The sequence below is a fragment of the Xyrauchen texanus genome, chromosome 17 (genome assembly GCF_025860055.1).
Source record: "Xyrauchen texanus isolate HMW12.3.18 chromosome 17, RBS_HiC_50CHRs, whole genome shotgun sequence".
Taxonomy (NCBI): domain Eukaryota; kingdom Metazoa; phylum Chordata; class Actinopteri; order Cypriniformes; family Catostomidae; genus Xyrauchen; species Xyrauchen texanus.
The window spans coordinates 33,217,000-33,233,488 of NC_068292.1; the positions used below are offsets into that span (position 1 = coordinate 33,217,000).

At 37.1% G+C, this 16,489-nt stretch overlaps 1 protein-coding gene across 1 annotated transcript in view; it reads left to right on the forward strand.

Annotated features, from left to right (window-relative positions):
- The window catches only part of LOC127658171 (MAP7 domain-containing protein 1-like), a 54,140-nt gene extending 38,391 nt beyond the window's left edge, over window positions 1-15,749 (forward strand). The window contains 10 exon segments of the mRNA XM_052147315.1: window positions 2,615-2,853; window positions 5,344-5,626; window positions 7,404-7,459; window positions 7,462-7,583; window positions 9,466-9,570; window positions 11,340-11,390; window positions 11,502-11,571; window positions 12,688-12,757; window positions 13,047-13,270; window positions 15,230-15,749. Coding sequence (XP_052003275.1) covers window positions 2,615-2,853; window positions 5,344-5,626; window positions 7,404-7,459; window positions 7,462-7,583; window positions 9,466-9,570; window positions 11,340-11,390; window positions 11,502-11,571; window positions 12,688-12,757; window positions 13,047-13,270; window positions 15,230-15,240 — 1,231 coding nt within the window. The 3' untranslated portion in view covers window positions 15,241-15,749.
- Window positions 15,750-16,489: the final 740 nt, after the last annotated feature.

The following is a 16,489-nucleotide window of genomic DNA, read 5'->3' on the forward strand; positions in this document are numbered from 1 at the left end:
AGTAATGAGGAAAAAAAATGAACTTAAATGATTTTAGCAAATGGCTGCAATATAACAAAGAGTGAAAAATTTAAGGGGGTCTGAATACTTTCCGTACCCACTGTATATATGAGCTGCGTACTTCAAATAAATCCGACCACTCATCCACTGGAAACTCCACAGATATTGAGAATTATTCACGTTGTATGAGAAGACAGAGTAGAGCACTAATCCACAAGCAGCACTTGTCAAAACTATATATTTAGATAATTAAATTTATATAATTATATAATTAAATTATTATATAATATAATTAAATAAGAGTGGTGGCTGTTAATCAGAAGGTCACAGGTTCTAACCCCACGGCCACCACCATTGTGTCCTTGAGCAAGGCACTTAACTCCAGGGTGCTCCAGGGGGATTGTCCCTGTAATAATTGCACTGTAAGTCGCTTTGGCTAAAAGCGTCTGCCAAATGCATAAATGTAAATGTAAATCACAGCATTTGCGCTTTAATCTCAACTCAACTTTTTTTATATAGATTTTTAAAAGCTATGTAGGCACTGGCAGCAATTTTCTGCTTTGGACGCATCCCTAGTCAGCCTCACTAATTTGACCAAAGTGCTTCACTGTAATACAATTTAAAACATAACTTTTCAAAATGACCACATACACAAACAGAAGTAATCTAAAATACAAACACTCCAAAACTGTGTCCTACATTTGCCCTTACTTGCACTTTATACGTTATTTAAGGACCCGAAAGCAGTTGAGGAACACAGATGATCGCTTCGCGCTCATATCATGGAACTCTGCGTAGGGCATCAATTTGGCCAGCGCCGGCCCCTGACTCATGTGAAATCATACAGGAGAGAAGCCAGTCAGTTTAGTTTGTGGCAGAACCTTTTACAGTGCTAGCATATTGTTCTGTCTTTTACTGCATATGATAATTCATACTCAGAAAGTAGAACTGAAGTGACATTCATTACAAGATGATTTGTTAAAACATTTCAAAATACACCTGCATTGTTTTGCATTTTGTGACTTTCAGTCGAATTAGGGATGGGCGTATCGATACTAAAGTATCCATACTTCCGATACTGATGTGGTATCAAGAATAGTGATATTATTAGTTAGATAACATGAATATTAATGTATCTCATAAGCTTCGAAGTGGAAAAGAACAATAATATGAGCCAATTGTTGCATTCTTTTATATCATTGAACAATTATTTCTTCCGCTCATCTTGACGTGCAGAAATGCTAAAATACACCAGCAAACAGACAGCGCTCACACATTCAGTCACAGCGTGACAGAGCAGTGCTTTCCTGAGGTGATAGATAGATAGATAGATAGATAGAGGTATATAAACAGCATCTGGAGTTATTCACACCAAGTAATGACAAACCTAGACATGACATGTATTATAATGGGCTTGTGTGACCATTTTTACTGGCTTATTTAAATTCAGAGGTGTTAAAACATTGATAATGATCTTTAATCCTCATTAATAAATGATACCCATATTGTATTAACCATGACTAGTAACCACGACTGTAGTGACCATGTTGTTTTATTTTGGCAGTAACCAAGGTTTTGATACATTACTGTAGTATCCATATTGTAACTTGGTTTTAATAATAGTAGCCATATATTAATATCTATAGTTAATTTAGAGGTTTTATATGTGGCTTATACTAACACATTTTTAAAAGGAAAACAAAGCAGCCTAAAAAATTACTGGCCTAAAAGTTATTGGTATCGGATCGAAAATAAAATAATGGTATGGCTCATTCCCAAGTCGAATAAAAGACCAGTCATATATATAGTGTTAAAATATCGTCTCGTTCTCGTGAACCCAGTATCATATATCGTGTCGTCTCGTGAGCTAAGTGTATCATCACACCCCTACTTAAATGTCTTCAATGATCACACTGGGCTGTGTCGTGAACTGTTTGTCTGGAAAAGGGAAGCAAAAAACACACGTCATAATAAGAGCACTATTCAAAATAAAATCTAGATGCCTGAAATTGAATATTTATATATTACAACTATATAGTAAAATGTAATATTCACTGTAATAATAATAATAATTATCAAAATGTCACAAGCAAGACAGCTGTTGCAATGACATGTCTATAATTCACTTGTTAAAAGTTTTAAGAATTTATTGATAAGAATTTATTAATTAAATTAAACTTAAAAAAAGTTCTGGAAAATAATAATAATTGTTAAACTATACTTTTTAAAATAATTATACAAACAAAAAAATAAACTGGTGTGGTCAATAGCACATTATTATAATAGCATATTTTTGCTTTGGTATCGAGAACCATGAAATTTCACTGGTATCGGTACTGACTACTGAATCTTTGGTACCATGACAACACTAATAGATACATAGTTTAGTTGTAGTTTTCAAGGCACTTTATTTATTTTTTTTTTCAATTGATGTAATTATTGTTTATCTACTTTTAGGACATGAATAAATATCAGGTCACATTTTATGTAAATGTAATGTGGGGTTAATGTACAATTATAAAGAATTTACAAATGTCTATGATCGTGTCTACTATCAAGATTTACAGAATCCCTCAAAGTTAAAATGGAATTTATTTTCATATTTCCTTTCCAGCCCGAGTCCTTTGTCCAAACTGCGAGCTGCATCTCCTGTCACGCCAAAAGGCCAGGCTTCCTCCCCCAGCCCAGCAGTATCTCCCAAACCCCAATCAGCCCAAGTGAGCCCCAGCACTCCTAAAGCCCGACCCAAGAGGGCCAGAACCCCTGCCCGTGTGGAGGCTCGTACAGCCTCGCCCATTGCCATAGAGAGGGTTAGAGAGACCCGCCGGCCAGCTACGCCCGAAGAGCCAAAGTGTGAGTGTACCCATTGTGGCTGTTGTTAACTACTGCTGTTTTTTAAAGGATTTGATAATTTTCCATATGTTTGTTAGGGATGTGCATAACTACATATTTTCAAAATCCACTAATCGTTCTTAATCCTGTGTAATTACAGTAGGCTAGTTTAGGGTCATCTCGACCAGAAACATATATGGACGCTAAACAAATCCCTTCAATTGGGTAAATGACACTTAAACATTTTAATACACAACTGTCATAATCCTCCCATAAAACATGTTGACTTGCTGATTAACAGCATGCTAAATCCCTCTTTGAGATATAGTTTCACTAAATTCACTCCCTTTAAAGCACCAGCACTAAACAATCTAGATAAACTAGGGAACTAGTTTGATCCATCACTGCCCAGTCAGTCAGTGACTTAACAGGCAGCGATTTGCATGTTAAAGCACCTTGGGTCTAATCGGGGCTGTTTCTAGGCATAGGCAAACAGAGAGAAGCCTCATTATTGGCGTTGATTGAAAAATTATCCATATTATATAAAACAGAGCAATTATTATTTTGGCATTTATTTATTGAACATCGTTTTAAATCAAAAATACGCTTCATCAAAATGTGAAGGATATAATGTTTCTTCATGTATATCTTTATCGACCAAAATTTTTAAGAATATCAATGATCTGCCTCAACATTAAAACCATCTGCCTAATATTGCGTAGGTCCCCCTTGTGCCACCAAAACAATGCCAAACTGCTTCTCAGAATAGACTTCTGAGATGCTATTCTTCTCACCACAATTTTACAGAGTGGTTATCTTTGAACCAGTCTGGCCATTCTCTGTTGACCTCTCTCATCAAGGCTTTTCCATCCACAGAACTGCTGCTCAATGGATGTTTTTTGTTTTTGGCACCATTCAGAGTAAATTCTCTAGACTCTAGAATTCTAGAAAATCCCAGCAGATCAGAAGTTACAGAAATACTTAAACCAGCCCATCTGGCCCTAACAATCATGCCATGCTCCAAATCACTGAGATCACATTTTTTCCCAATTTTAACTGAATCTCCTGACCTGTATCTGCATGATTTTATGCACTGCACGATTTTATGCACTGCACTGCTTCCACACAATTGGCTGATTAAATAATCGCATGGATGATTGTTGGTGCCAGGCGGGCTGGTTTGATTTTTTCCGTAACTGTGGATCTCCAGGGATTTACATACACAACAGTCTCTAGAATTTTCTCAGAATTGTGCCAAAAACAAAAAACATCCGGTGAGCGACAGTTCTGTGGATGGAAACATCTTGTTGATGAGAGTGGTCAACAGAGAATGGCCAGTCTGGTTCAAAGATAACCACTCTGTAAAATTATTGTGAGAGGAATAGCTACTCCGAATGCTATTCTGAGATGTGGGTTGGTGCTGTTTTTGCATCACAAGGGGGACCTACACAATATTAGGCAGATGGTTTCAATGTTGTGGCTGATTGGTGTATATGTTTTTCTTATCACCCTCCCCTAACATATGGTTATTTAGTAAAAAATCAAATGTGATTTTCCAGAAAAAACCCCATTATAAACCATTACCTTTATATAAAATTACTCATTCTTTGATAGAGAATTTTGGTCATATTGCCCACCCCTAATTTCAACTGAGTCATCAGTTGAAAAAAGTAAGAAAGAAAGAAAGAGACAAGTCAAACAGGACATTTATAAATGTATTACTGCTTTCACCCATCATTAGAGGCTATATTTTGCACTTCTTGGCCACCATAAAAACTGTCCAGATGAAGGTATCTCAGTATACAGGATGTTACGCAAATACTGAATTCAAACATACCTTGATGTCTACCTACCTCCGTATACAACCTATGTAGGCAGCAATTTTCTGCTTTGGATGCAACCCTAGTCAATCTTACTATTCGACTAGTTGACCGTTCTGAACCATCCTTAATATTTGTTGACATTTATGTTTCCATAGATTATATAGAATTCTTATCCTACTTTAGTGAAACTATAAATTGTATTTTTTACATAGCCAGCTGTCTTTATTGTATTTTACTGTGAAGCCACTGGCTGTATACCATAATAATGTTGGCTGCTTGTGCGCATGTTTTTGGTCATTGTGTAGTATCTTTTGTGGTAGTAAAATGTCTCTTAATTAGATGTGAGAGAGCTTGTTTTAGCCAGTAAGCTAAAATCATTACCGAAACACCATTCAGTAATCACAGTAATTGAACATTCACTCATTTCCCTCCAACAGACTGCATGAAGGACTTGTCTGTTTTCTCTGGATTTCTGGTTATGTAACAGTTGGCCTTTCTAGAAGTGTAATGTTGTGGAGCAGCAATGCTCTAGCTTTGTTTGTGTCAGTGTAGACATGCTTAAATTAAATGAAGTCCTCACAAGCATCATCCAGAATCATTCAGCCTTCTCACAGACAACAAATCTGTCATTGTTTCCTCTCTCCAGTCCTCATATTTTACCTTTTCCGTTTTTCTGTGTCCCCTCCAGCCTCGTCTCCCATCCCCTCCATTATTGTGTCATCAATTACAGACATGCCCCCTAAACCAACTAAACCAATCACATCGGCTTCCACGCCCTCTGCCCCTGAGGTATCCCCTCTTCTACCTGACCTACCACAGGTTGCCTCTCCAGCTCCCTCTCCAGTCAAGCCCATGGCGGGCACCAACAACCCAGAGGAGGCCTCTCGCATCCTGGCAGAAAAGAGGCGACAGGCCCGTGAACAGAGAGAGAGGGAAGAGCAAGAACAGAGAGAACAACAGGAGAGAGAGAGGTTCGCAACAAGCACATTGACTACTCTAACCATCTTAAGGAGCCATTCAGACCAAATGTGTTTTTGCTTCCGTATATGCTGTTTTGTTTATGTAAACATGCACTAGAAAGACATCTGTTCGCTGCACCACATCTCACTGTTTTTTCAGAGCTTTTATTTGCCATGTCAAGTAATGTAAAGAACTTTAGTGTTTAAGAACACGTCTTGAGACACCTGTGTTCTGCTCTGTTCATTGTGCGGCATCTTGCTTTTTTTTTAGTGCAAGGATGTGTTTGGTGTGACCGGCCCCTAAGAATTTAATATAGAAATGTTTATTCTTTGACAAAATTAGACTGACAGAGTCTAAGCAAAAGTATGTGAATCAGTCGCAATTTCTCTGATTAGGCAAGGAAGTCAGTACCTCTGCAAAAATTCAGGTGAGGAAAATAAACGACTGTACATAATTAAAAAAAAATATATATTACGAAATGTGAGCTCAAATAAGGTGTATTGCAGTCACTCTGTCAAACAGTGACACCCAGTGGATAAAGTTTCAGAGGAAGGCAGCGTCTCTCAAGCCTCCCTTCAGCTAAATTCAATATTACTCATTTTCTAAAGCGTGCCACTAAAAGTAACAAAAAAATACAGCAAAAAGTCACATGAGTGGAGATATTGGCTCCGATTATTGCTGATTTGTTCAATGCTCTCGTCGTCACTGCGTGTCTCTGCAGATCGCTATGAATGGGACAAACTGGTGGAAGTGGAGAAACTATTTACACAAAAAACAACTAACTGACACAGACAACCGCACTTTTAGCCAAATACATTTAAACTCAGTTTTCACAATTCTTGACATTTAATCATAGAAAACATTCCCTGTGTTAGGTCAGTTAGGATCACTTCTTTATTTTAAGAATGTGAAATGTCAGAATAATAGTAGAGAGAATGATTTATTTCAGCTTTTATATCTTTCATCACATTCCCAGTGGGCCAGAAGTTTACATACACTTTGTTAGTATTTTGTAGCATTGCCGTTTAATTGTTTAACTTGGGTCAAACTTTTTGGTTATTCTTCCACAAGCTTCTCACAATAAGTTGCTGGAATTTTGGCGTAACTGTGTCAGGTTTGTAGGCCTCCTTGCTCGCACACACTTTTTCAGTTTTGCCCACACATTTTCTATCGGATTTAGGTCAGGGCTTTGTGATGGCCACTCCAATACCTTGAGTAGATGACGGATGATCCAAAAATAAGATGACTTTAAGAAATAAAAGGCAAACAGATGAAATATGCTTTTTGCTGTATTCTTGTAGGTATTGTTTTTTTTTTTTTAGGCAATTAAATAAATAATTATAAAACAATGGCAAAGCAGTTAACGCATGTGCAATGTTGCTCATATGGGTGACACGGTTTCGAGTCTGGCCTGTAACGTATACCGGCCCCTTTCCTCTTTATTTCCATCTTTTCCAATTTCCTGTTACTTTAAATCCTAGAAGCAAAAGCAAAATGTGAATTAATAATATTTAATAGACATTATGAAAAATGTATTCAACAGGACATCCAAGGTAAGAAGTCTCTCTTTGCTGCCATGTCGATCAGTATAATTTGGCAAAAAGCACCATAATTAAAAAAACTAAAAAGAAGAATCTAAAGTTCTAGAGATTTTATCATGATGAATTTTGCAAGAAAACGCTGAAGTCCACTTGCATTCACACTTCCGTTTTTTAAAGATTCCTTAAGGTAAGTAATTAATGGTACCGAAGGAAGTTTTTCAATCATATATATATGGGTGTCACACAGGCTCCAGCGTGAGGAGAGGCTTGCACAGGAGGTAGAGGAGAGCAGGCGCAGAGAGAGGCGGCGCAGCTCATGGCTGAGCAAGAGAGATTGAGGGAGGAGGCCCAGCGCCTGCAGGAGGAGAAGGAGTCTCAAGAAAGAGCCAGAATCGAACAGGAAGAGAACGACCGCCTTCAGAAACAGGTAAAAAAAAAAAAACAGCATCAACTACATTTGCCAGTATTCTTAGCATCACAACACTCAATTCAGTGTGTAAACATGAGTTGCAGGTGATGGCAGTGAATCCATACTTGAATCAGGGCCGAGGCATGGTAGTTAAAACAAATGTTCGAGACATGTTGAAGCAAGTTCGAATCTGGACTAGGTTGTGTCCCGATCCTTTTCCCTATCTTTTTTTTTTTAATAACTTTATCTCCTGTTTAGGGATGCACCGATCTGATACCTGAATCGGAATCTGCTCCAATACTGATTCTTTTAGACGGATCAGGTATCTGTCTGACAAGCCCTATCCAAATCCGATACATTTACATTAATGCATTTGGCATTTATGCATTTATGCATTTGGCAGATGCTTTTATCCAAAGGGACTTACAGTGCACTTATTACAGGGACAATCCCCCTGGAGCAACCTGGAGTTAAGGGCCTTGCTCAAGGGCCCAACAGTGGCATCTTGGTGGTGCTGGGGCTTGAACCCCTGACCTTCTGGTCAGTAACCCTGAGCCTCAACCACTGAGCCACCACTGCCCCCGATACTGTGTGTTAGTCATGTTAGTTTCTGTCAAGCTCCAAAAATGAAATAAAAGAACCATAAAAGCATCATTAAAGTAGTCCATATGACTTGTGCCTTTTTATTCAAAGCCACTTGAAAATATGCAATGTTGAGAATCGCAAAAGGCTGTGTTTAATAAGTAAATATACATATGTATACACATACGTATGTTTGTGCAAATTGATCTACTGCATTTTCCTACAGTAGTTTGATGAAATTTAGTATTAAACCGATTGTTACTGGTGATTCTTGGTGCATTGTGGCCATTTTATCTTTACCATCTTCTGGATAAAACAGCTGCTTGATTTTGAAGCTGGTTGTGAAGCTCAGCTGTGAATAACTAAGAAAACATCATAAATTGTTACAAAGTGTACTTCCACCACACTTCCTCCTCTCTCTTACATGTCACTGATTGCATCATGATAAGACTGAAATGTATCTGCATATTAAAGTTGTTATTGACCAGTATTATTAAAAAGGTATTATTAAAGACTCCATAATACCACAGCAGCAAGAGCACTTTTTAGGTTTTACCACCACCTTGTGTTCAAAATTGTTATATTAAGTAGATAATATCTAATGATCTCATAGTTATAAGTTAAGAGAAGTAACCTGATTTTGCTGCTTGATTTCATATGGACAGCTGTCGTTTTCCACATTAGGCATGATTCGTCTTGTTGCTGGAATTAAACAACCATCATCTTGTTTTAAATGTGAGCTGAATGGATGGCTGCAGACAAAGCCCCTATTTTAAAGGAATAGTTCACCTAAAAATGAAAATTTGCTTATTAGTTACTCACCCTCAGGCCATCTAAGATGTATCTGAGTTTCTTTCTTCATCAAAACAGAATTTAAGATTTTTATGATTTTATATCAGGCCTCCTCCTTTAAACAATGTAATTTACGGTCCAAAATGCATATTTAGGGTGCATCAAAATTATCCACACGGCTCCAGTCAACAAATAAAGTTCTTCTGAACGTACTCCAAATTTACGGTCCAAAATGCATATTTAGGGTGCATCAAAATTATCCACACGGCTCCAGTCAACAAATAAAATTTCTTCTGAACCCAAATAATTTATTATTTTTAGAAACAAAACTATACTTTTTAACTACAAATGTTCCCTTCCGTGCACCTCTGTGACATGCGCTAATGAGAGGTATGATTTAAGCTTGTTGGTAAGGTCACACGCCACGTGGAGGAGGAGGCAGGAAGCACGTCATTGTTGATTTGTATTTGTATAAATGCCCTGTATGTTCAGTGTCAATCTGATTAAATGATCATTATGTCTGTAGAAAGAGGAGGCTGATATAAAGGCCCGGGAAGAGGCCGAGAGACAACGCCTGGAGAGGGAGAAACATTTCCAGAAGGAGGAACAAGAGAGGCTGGAGAGAAAAAAGGTAAATCCTTAACTGCCAAATCCTTAACTGAGTCTACTTAATTTGTTTTTGTTTTAAACTCTAATTACAGTTTATATAATCTACGCAAACTGAGAACTCCTAAGTAGGGCTGAAACGATTAGTCAAAATTTTGTCATAGAAAATTTCATTGTCGATTAGTCATTTGATGTCATCTAACGTAACTTGAGATTATATTAAACTAATGATGGCACGTGAGAGGAGCACCGCAGCTCATGCCTCATTGAGGAGAGTTAGAAGACACAGTTCACAGTCCAGATGCACTCCAAACTTTCCAAACAACTTCAGGTGATGTAGATCGCAAAGTATGAGGACATTATATAAAAATACAGAAGCTCTCTCGGTGTGAAATAAAGCGGAGCCAGAGCTGCCGTTCTGCTTAAGCAAAACTTGTGTGTCAAGTGTCTTTAAAAGAAAACGCCACAGCGTTATATATTTAATGTATCCTTTATTCAAATTCAGATAATAAGGTCATGAAAATAAGTACAAGCTCCGAAACTGACATTTATATTCCATTCTACTAGTCGCATGAAGTGACCCGATTTAAGGGGAAGAGATTGAAAGTGCACCCGGCTGAAGCACACTCTTCTCGTCCCTCACATGCGCTTGCTGCAGCTAGATTATATGTGATGACTCACGACATATTGAATCATAATATTTGTGTCACTGTGTGTTTCTTATTGTGAAGAAAGTCTGCAATATGCAGCTTTACTAAGAAGGGAGTTTGTTTTTTGTGAGTAAAAGATGGATAAATGTGAACAAAAAGGTGAGAGAGGAGTCTTCGTCCATTTTACACAGCAACAAAATAAATTTTTGATTTGTTTAGGTTTTTTTCCCATATAAATATCTAAAACTCCGATAAAACAACATACATTTACTTTCGGAGCTATACTGCAGAAGAAGAATTTGTTATCCGAGAATGTTGAATATAATATACAAAATTCAAATAATTTTAAATATCTAAGAATCCTTAAAAAGATACATTTACCTCAGAAGCAGAATTAGACTTGCTTTGAGATATCTAGATTAGAAGTATATTTTTTCTTTACTGCACTGGCAGAATTATAAACAAGTCACAAATACACTTAATTTCCATATACACTTATATTAAAAAAGCATCTTGTATGTTGCTTCTCAAGTAAATGTATCATGTTTTAAGGATTTTTAGATATTTGTAAATGAAAAACAAGACAAAAACACTTGATGATAATGTCAAGTTTAATTCAGTAAAAATTCAATGCAAAAATCCTAAAGTTTTTTTTTCAGTGAATGTCATTTAGAGATACTTTTTAAAAGATGATTTTGTCCTCGTTACTGTTAGTAAGCACGTTTAATACAACCTTTTAACTTGGGCACAAGCTGAATAGTTGGTTGAGAGCTAATGATTAATCATTGTAAAAATCGGCAGAATAGTCGAATAATCGTTCTTATTATCGTTAGATTTGTCGATTATCAAAATAATCATTTGTTGTAGCCCTACTGCTTATTTATCAAACATGCCCATGGTAGCTTTTAGACACCCACAGCAGTAGAAATGGGTTTGTAAAAATAACTTATTTCAAGGTGGTCTAACTACTGGAGTGAAAGAATTACTGAAATTCATGGAAAAGCAATTAGTCCTGAGCTTTGCACATTGCAGTGTTTTTCTGTCCTATTCTATCTGTACATTCCCTTCTTAAAAAGGAGGTTTTAAAACTAATTTATATAAAATTTTCCTGACCGTTTTTGTCTTTTCTGTGGATTGTCACTAGCGTCTGGAGGAGATTATGAAGAGAACACGCAAAACAGATGCAGGAGATAAGGTACAGTATGGTTCTCAACTGCCTCACTGCAGCATTAGCACAGTTTGATTTCCCTTTGCAGTTGAAGTTCTCAATCTAATTTTACCCTTTTCTTTTCTTTCCTTCATGCAGAAAGACACAAAATTGCCTTCATCTGAAGTCAATGGCAAAGATTCCATAACAGATTTAGAGATTAATAAAGGTATGACATTAAACTTGTTTAATTGACGTTCATATCAATTGAGGATGGAATAAGTATGGATAATACTTAAGCTGGCAGCCAAAGGTTTTGAATAATGTACAGATTTTGCTGTTTCGGAAGGAAATTGGTACTTTAATTCACCAAAGTGGCATTCAACTGATCACAAAATATAGTCAGTATTCAGCACCATCACTATTTGAAAAAAGTAATTTTTTTTCATTCAATGGTCTTTGTGCTAAGACACGGAGTAGTTTTTCTTCAATCAGGTGACCGGAAGAATGCCTTTATCGAGTCTACGTTTTTCCAAAAGCAAATATTGTACTGTTAACTCCTTGGAATACATGCAGTAAGTACTGTGCAAAGGTTTTAGGCACATAAGATGTTACACAAAAACATTTGTCTTAAGATGGTTATTTATATCTTCAGCTTTAGTATGTCAATAGAAAAATACATTTTAGACTCCCAAGCATTACTTTTTCAAATAGAAAATATTAGAATAGAAGAACAGTGCGCTCTACAAGAGATGGCATTGCCCCCAGAGAGCTCCTCACTGAACATAGAGTCAGTCTGGGATTACATGAAAGAGACAGAAGCAATTGAGACATAGATAGATAGAAGAACTGTTGTGAATTCTCTAAGAAGCTTGGAACATCCTATCTGCCAACAACCAAGAGAAACTGTGTTCTGGTGACCTAGGAGAATTGGGGCTGTTTTAAAGGCAATGGTGGCCACACCAAATATTCATGTTTACTGGACTTTGTATGATGTTAATTGATAAATTAAAACTATTTATGGCATTATTTTTAAGACGTCCTCACTATGCAACATATTTCCCAAGTGCCTAAAACCTTTGCACAGTACTGCATGTACAACAGAAGTCAGGGCTTTTCCTTCGTGCTAAACACTAAACACTGAGCCTTTTCAGAGCAAACTTTGTATTATGTACTGTATTAAGATTTGTCAGCAACTAGCATTAGTAAACATGATTGGCAGAATCTGTTAACCAATTCCAGTTGCTGAATTGTTCATTTTGACAATCCCACAACTATCTGGCAAAGGAACATTAGAGACTGCCATTTTGAAAACCTATTAACATAAAATTCTGTCTGCCTCTAGCGTCCGCTGACTACCAGCCAAGCACACTGTTGAAACAAGATGGCCAGTTTCAAAGTGGTGTGAAGGATAGGTAAGTTCTGCATTTTGGAGTCATGAAATGCAGATTTTTTTAACACCGTACAAAGTGAAGCAAGCATTTACCATAAACAAAAAAACATTACTGAATAAATAATTCAGTTTTAAATCTTTAGGAATAGTGAAAATATTGATTATCCATCAATCCGTTCGACAAAAGACAATAATTATTTTATTTAGTTACAGTAGGTGCATAGTACAGCTTAGTATAGGCGTACTAGACTATAGAAAGCCTTTACTTTTTTGCACCATCTATAGTAATCCATGCCTATTTTCTCTTTCAGTTTGGCGGTCTTTGTGGTAAATGGTGTACAGTCTACCAAACATGAGAATGGCCTGTCAGCCAAAGGGGAGGGGTCTCACTTTGAAGAGATCATCCAACTGGCCAATCATAGCAGTGGGCGGGAGATGTCAGAGACCGACATACCTAATGAGCCAAAAATGGCCTTTGAGAGTGGGGAAACATTCCTTAAGAAATCGGGCCCAATTAAACCTCAGCATGTGGCAGGTGAGCTTCTAGAAGAACTACAACCACACCACAACAGCACGTTAGAACAGGGCGTCACAATTCCCAAACTTTCAGAGTTTGTATTGAATTTGATGAAGTACTCTCATCTCAACTGATAATAAAGTACGTTCTTTAGGTATGCAGGTGTCTAGTATAAATATATTCATTGACATAATACATATGCTGTGTTGGCATTGACCCTCTGTGTTCTTTACCTTTGATGTACCAACAACAACCACGCAAAACAATTTAGTCGGTTGTTGTTACTTATGACTGGTCACTCGTCAATTGCAACCAAAAAATGTACTTCCATTTCATGCTTTTAAGAGCCCTCCAAAACAATCTGTTACTGGTAAAACATCTTGTATAATATAATAAAATGCTTGCAAGTTTTCATGTTGCTTGGAAAAAAAAATCTAGTTCATCAGAACAGTGAATGGCCATTAATGGGGAATGGCATATTTGCATGGCCATCAATGGGGAAACATGCTTTTGGCACTAAATTGTGTTGTTCCAGCATCTACCAGCAGGGATCGTGCTGACCAACCAATTCCTAACCCCCAGACTGGGATATGGTGAAGTTGTTTCTTCTACAAATTTAGTTCTATGAATGCAGCAAAAACTGACATGTCAGATTTTTGAGTTACTCATGTTTCAGTGTTAAATATAATCTCTCCTCTTGACTCCAGTATGAACTGTTAATAGTATTTTTAATGATACATTTGAGCCCTTTTAAATTGGTTTCAGATGCAGATCCAGTGTTTCGCTGTCTTGCCCAAAAACTTGCACTGTCAATCATAAATTAACGATTCGTTTTGCTTTTGGCTGGGAAGAATCATTCAGCGCATATTTCCTCCTTTTTGCAAATGGAAGTTGAATGTTGTCTCAGGTTTGGGCGTCATGGTGGGCATGTGTTTAATCCCTAGTGAGGGCTGCTGGGTGACAGGCCGGGTAACGGGGTGAAGAACCTAGCAGGCTTTGGCACTAAACTTGATTCCAGGAATGGTGTCGAGGAGACCTGATCCGGACTTACTGGCATTAAGACTGGAAACAGGAACCCCTGCTTAATTCTTTACCCCATTCACCCTCTTCCATTGGCCTGGTCAGCATTACATACCCCCGCTCCCCTCAGCACGTACCTCCACCTGTCAGCCTGCCGACAGCTCTTCAGCCTTAAATCATCTGCAAAGAAAACGCAAGAGGGTTCACCCAGGGCATACCAACTCACGTAAACTGAGATGGACTTTTTTAAATCTGAGGTGATAGCAGAATCTTGGGTTTTCCTTATCTGGAGCTCAACTCTCTTGTGAAGTTTAGAATTATTATGGGCAGTATTATCTTACTACACAGATTAATTTCATGTTCTCAGCACAAAGTATTTTGAAGCACTTTAGTTTTCTTATACACCTTTTTGGTAAAACAGTGTCTTACCAGCCTTAAGGCTAATATAAACTTCGGTTTTCTGCATGCTGAGACTAGGTTTGATTTTAGACATGAAAGGCTGAAAGAGCTTCACAAAGCAGTCGTTATGTGCATGCTTTGAAAACCTCTGTATGGGCACCTGGTCAGAAGAGAAAGGCTGAGCACTTGACTATGTGTGAGACTGAAGGGCACACAGAAAAACTAAGTACACCCTAGATTTAAGGTGGTCAAGCTAGTTCAAAATTTCCTCTAAAATATTTAATCATCTAGAAATTACTCTTTGTGAGTGCAATCTCAATAAAATGTTTTTACAAATGACTGGAAAGGTAATGTAAATTCCTTCAAAAGGTTTGGGAAGCCTGATACCATCGTAAGGATTTTCAGATCCTAACCCAGATCAGAACATAATTTGTTCTTGGCAGCGAGTCTAAAAAGCTTTTTTTAATTTTTTTTATTATCTGGTCCTCTTTTTGTATTTTTGTCATGCATTGAGTTTGTATCCATTTCTAACCTCCACAATGTTTCTATGTCTTCCAGAGGTCCTCTGAGGTCGTGAACTGTTTGAAAGAAGCCTTATATCTGTGTGTCCCTCAACACTGTCTGCCTGAGGGGCCCGATGGAAAGAAGCACATCATGAACAGACCTGTGCCAAACCCAAAAACAGACTTCCGTTTAGATTGTACAGAGCAACCCCACTTTTAAAGCCTCTCTTATGGCAAATAATAGAAATTACAAGGACGCTACACAAGGATCAAGCTGAACTAAACAAATCCCACCAATGTGCACCAGACTCACCATTCATCAACTCTGCTGTCTAACCTTCTGATCGCTACAATACAAAAAAAAAAAAAATGTTTTTGAGAAATATTATTAATCCTTGTTATGATTAATGCTGTTATTGGTTGAACACAGAAGTGCTTTGGAAGTTGTTTTTTTATGTTTAGTTATTTAACTTGAAGCGAATTGTAACTACTTGGTACAGTTGTATGTGAATAATGTAAATTGGATGATGGCAGGAGACGATCTGTGGAATAAAACAAAGAAAGGGGAGTGCCTATTTCCACTGTTTCGAAGACCTCTACTTTTTATGTTATTGCTGATCTGAGATGTTTTTAATGACTCATAGTGAGAACATTTTTAATACCGTTGTGTTGCACCAGATTAAATCACATAAGCATGTATACATATATACAGACTTGTATATTTTGTGTAATATCACTTAAAAGCCTAAAGGGCCACTGCACTATTGTTCAGTGAGTCTGAGTGATTACTACTAAGTTACTTGTTAAGAGTAATAATAATAATATCTATTTAATAATATGAAAAAGAGATTTACCATCATCCTGCATGCTAATGAGAGACATCTAATTTGAATTTGATTATTACTGTTGCAACTTAAAGGCTATGGCTTGGCATTATATTTGTAAAGTATTTTGCTGTCACCGATGTACTGTATGCTATGTCAAAGCCGAACAATGATTTTTTTTCTCTGCTTGTTGACTAAGTTCAATTTGTCTGAAGTATATAACCGTTTATGAATTAGAACAGACACATCCAGTGGCAGTCTCTCTAATTCTGAATAATGCAAATTTCTATCCATTTGATAGTCAATCTGTATTCATTCAAATTTAGCTTAATTTGGAATTTGGTTTATCCCTGTCTCTAATTAAAGAAATTTAGTCTGGCAAATCCTGAATATATGTGCTACTGCATAAATATTTGTTTGTGTGTCAAAGGCATAATGGCACTATTCTGAGTCTATTAAAAGGGACATTTCTTCTCTGAATAGCCCCTTTT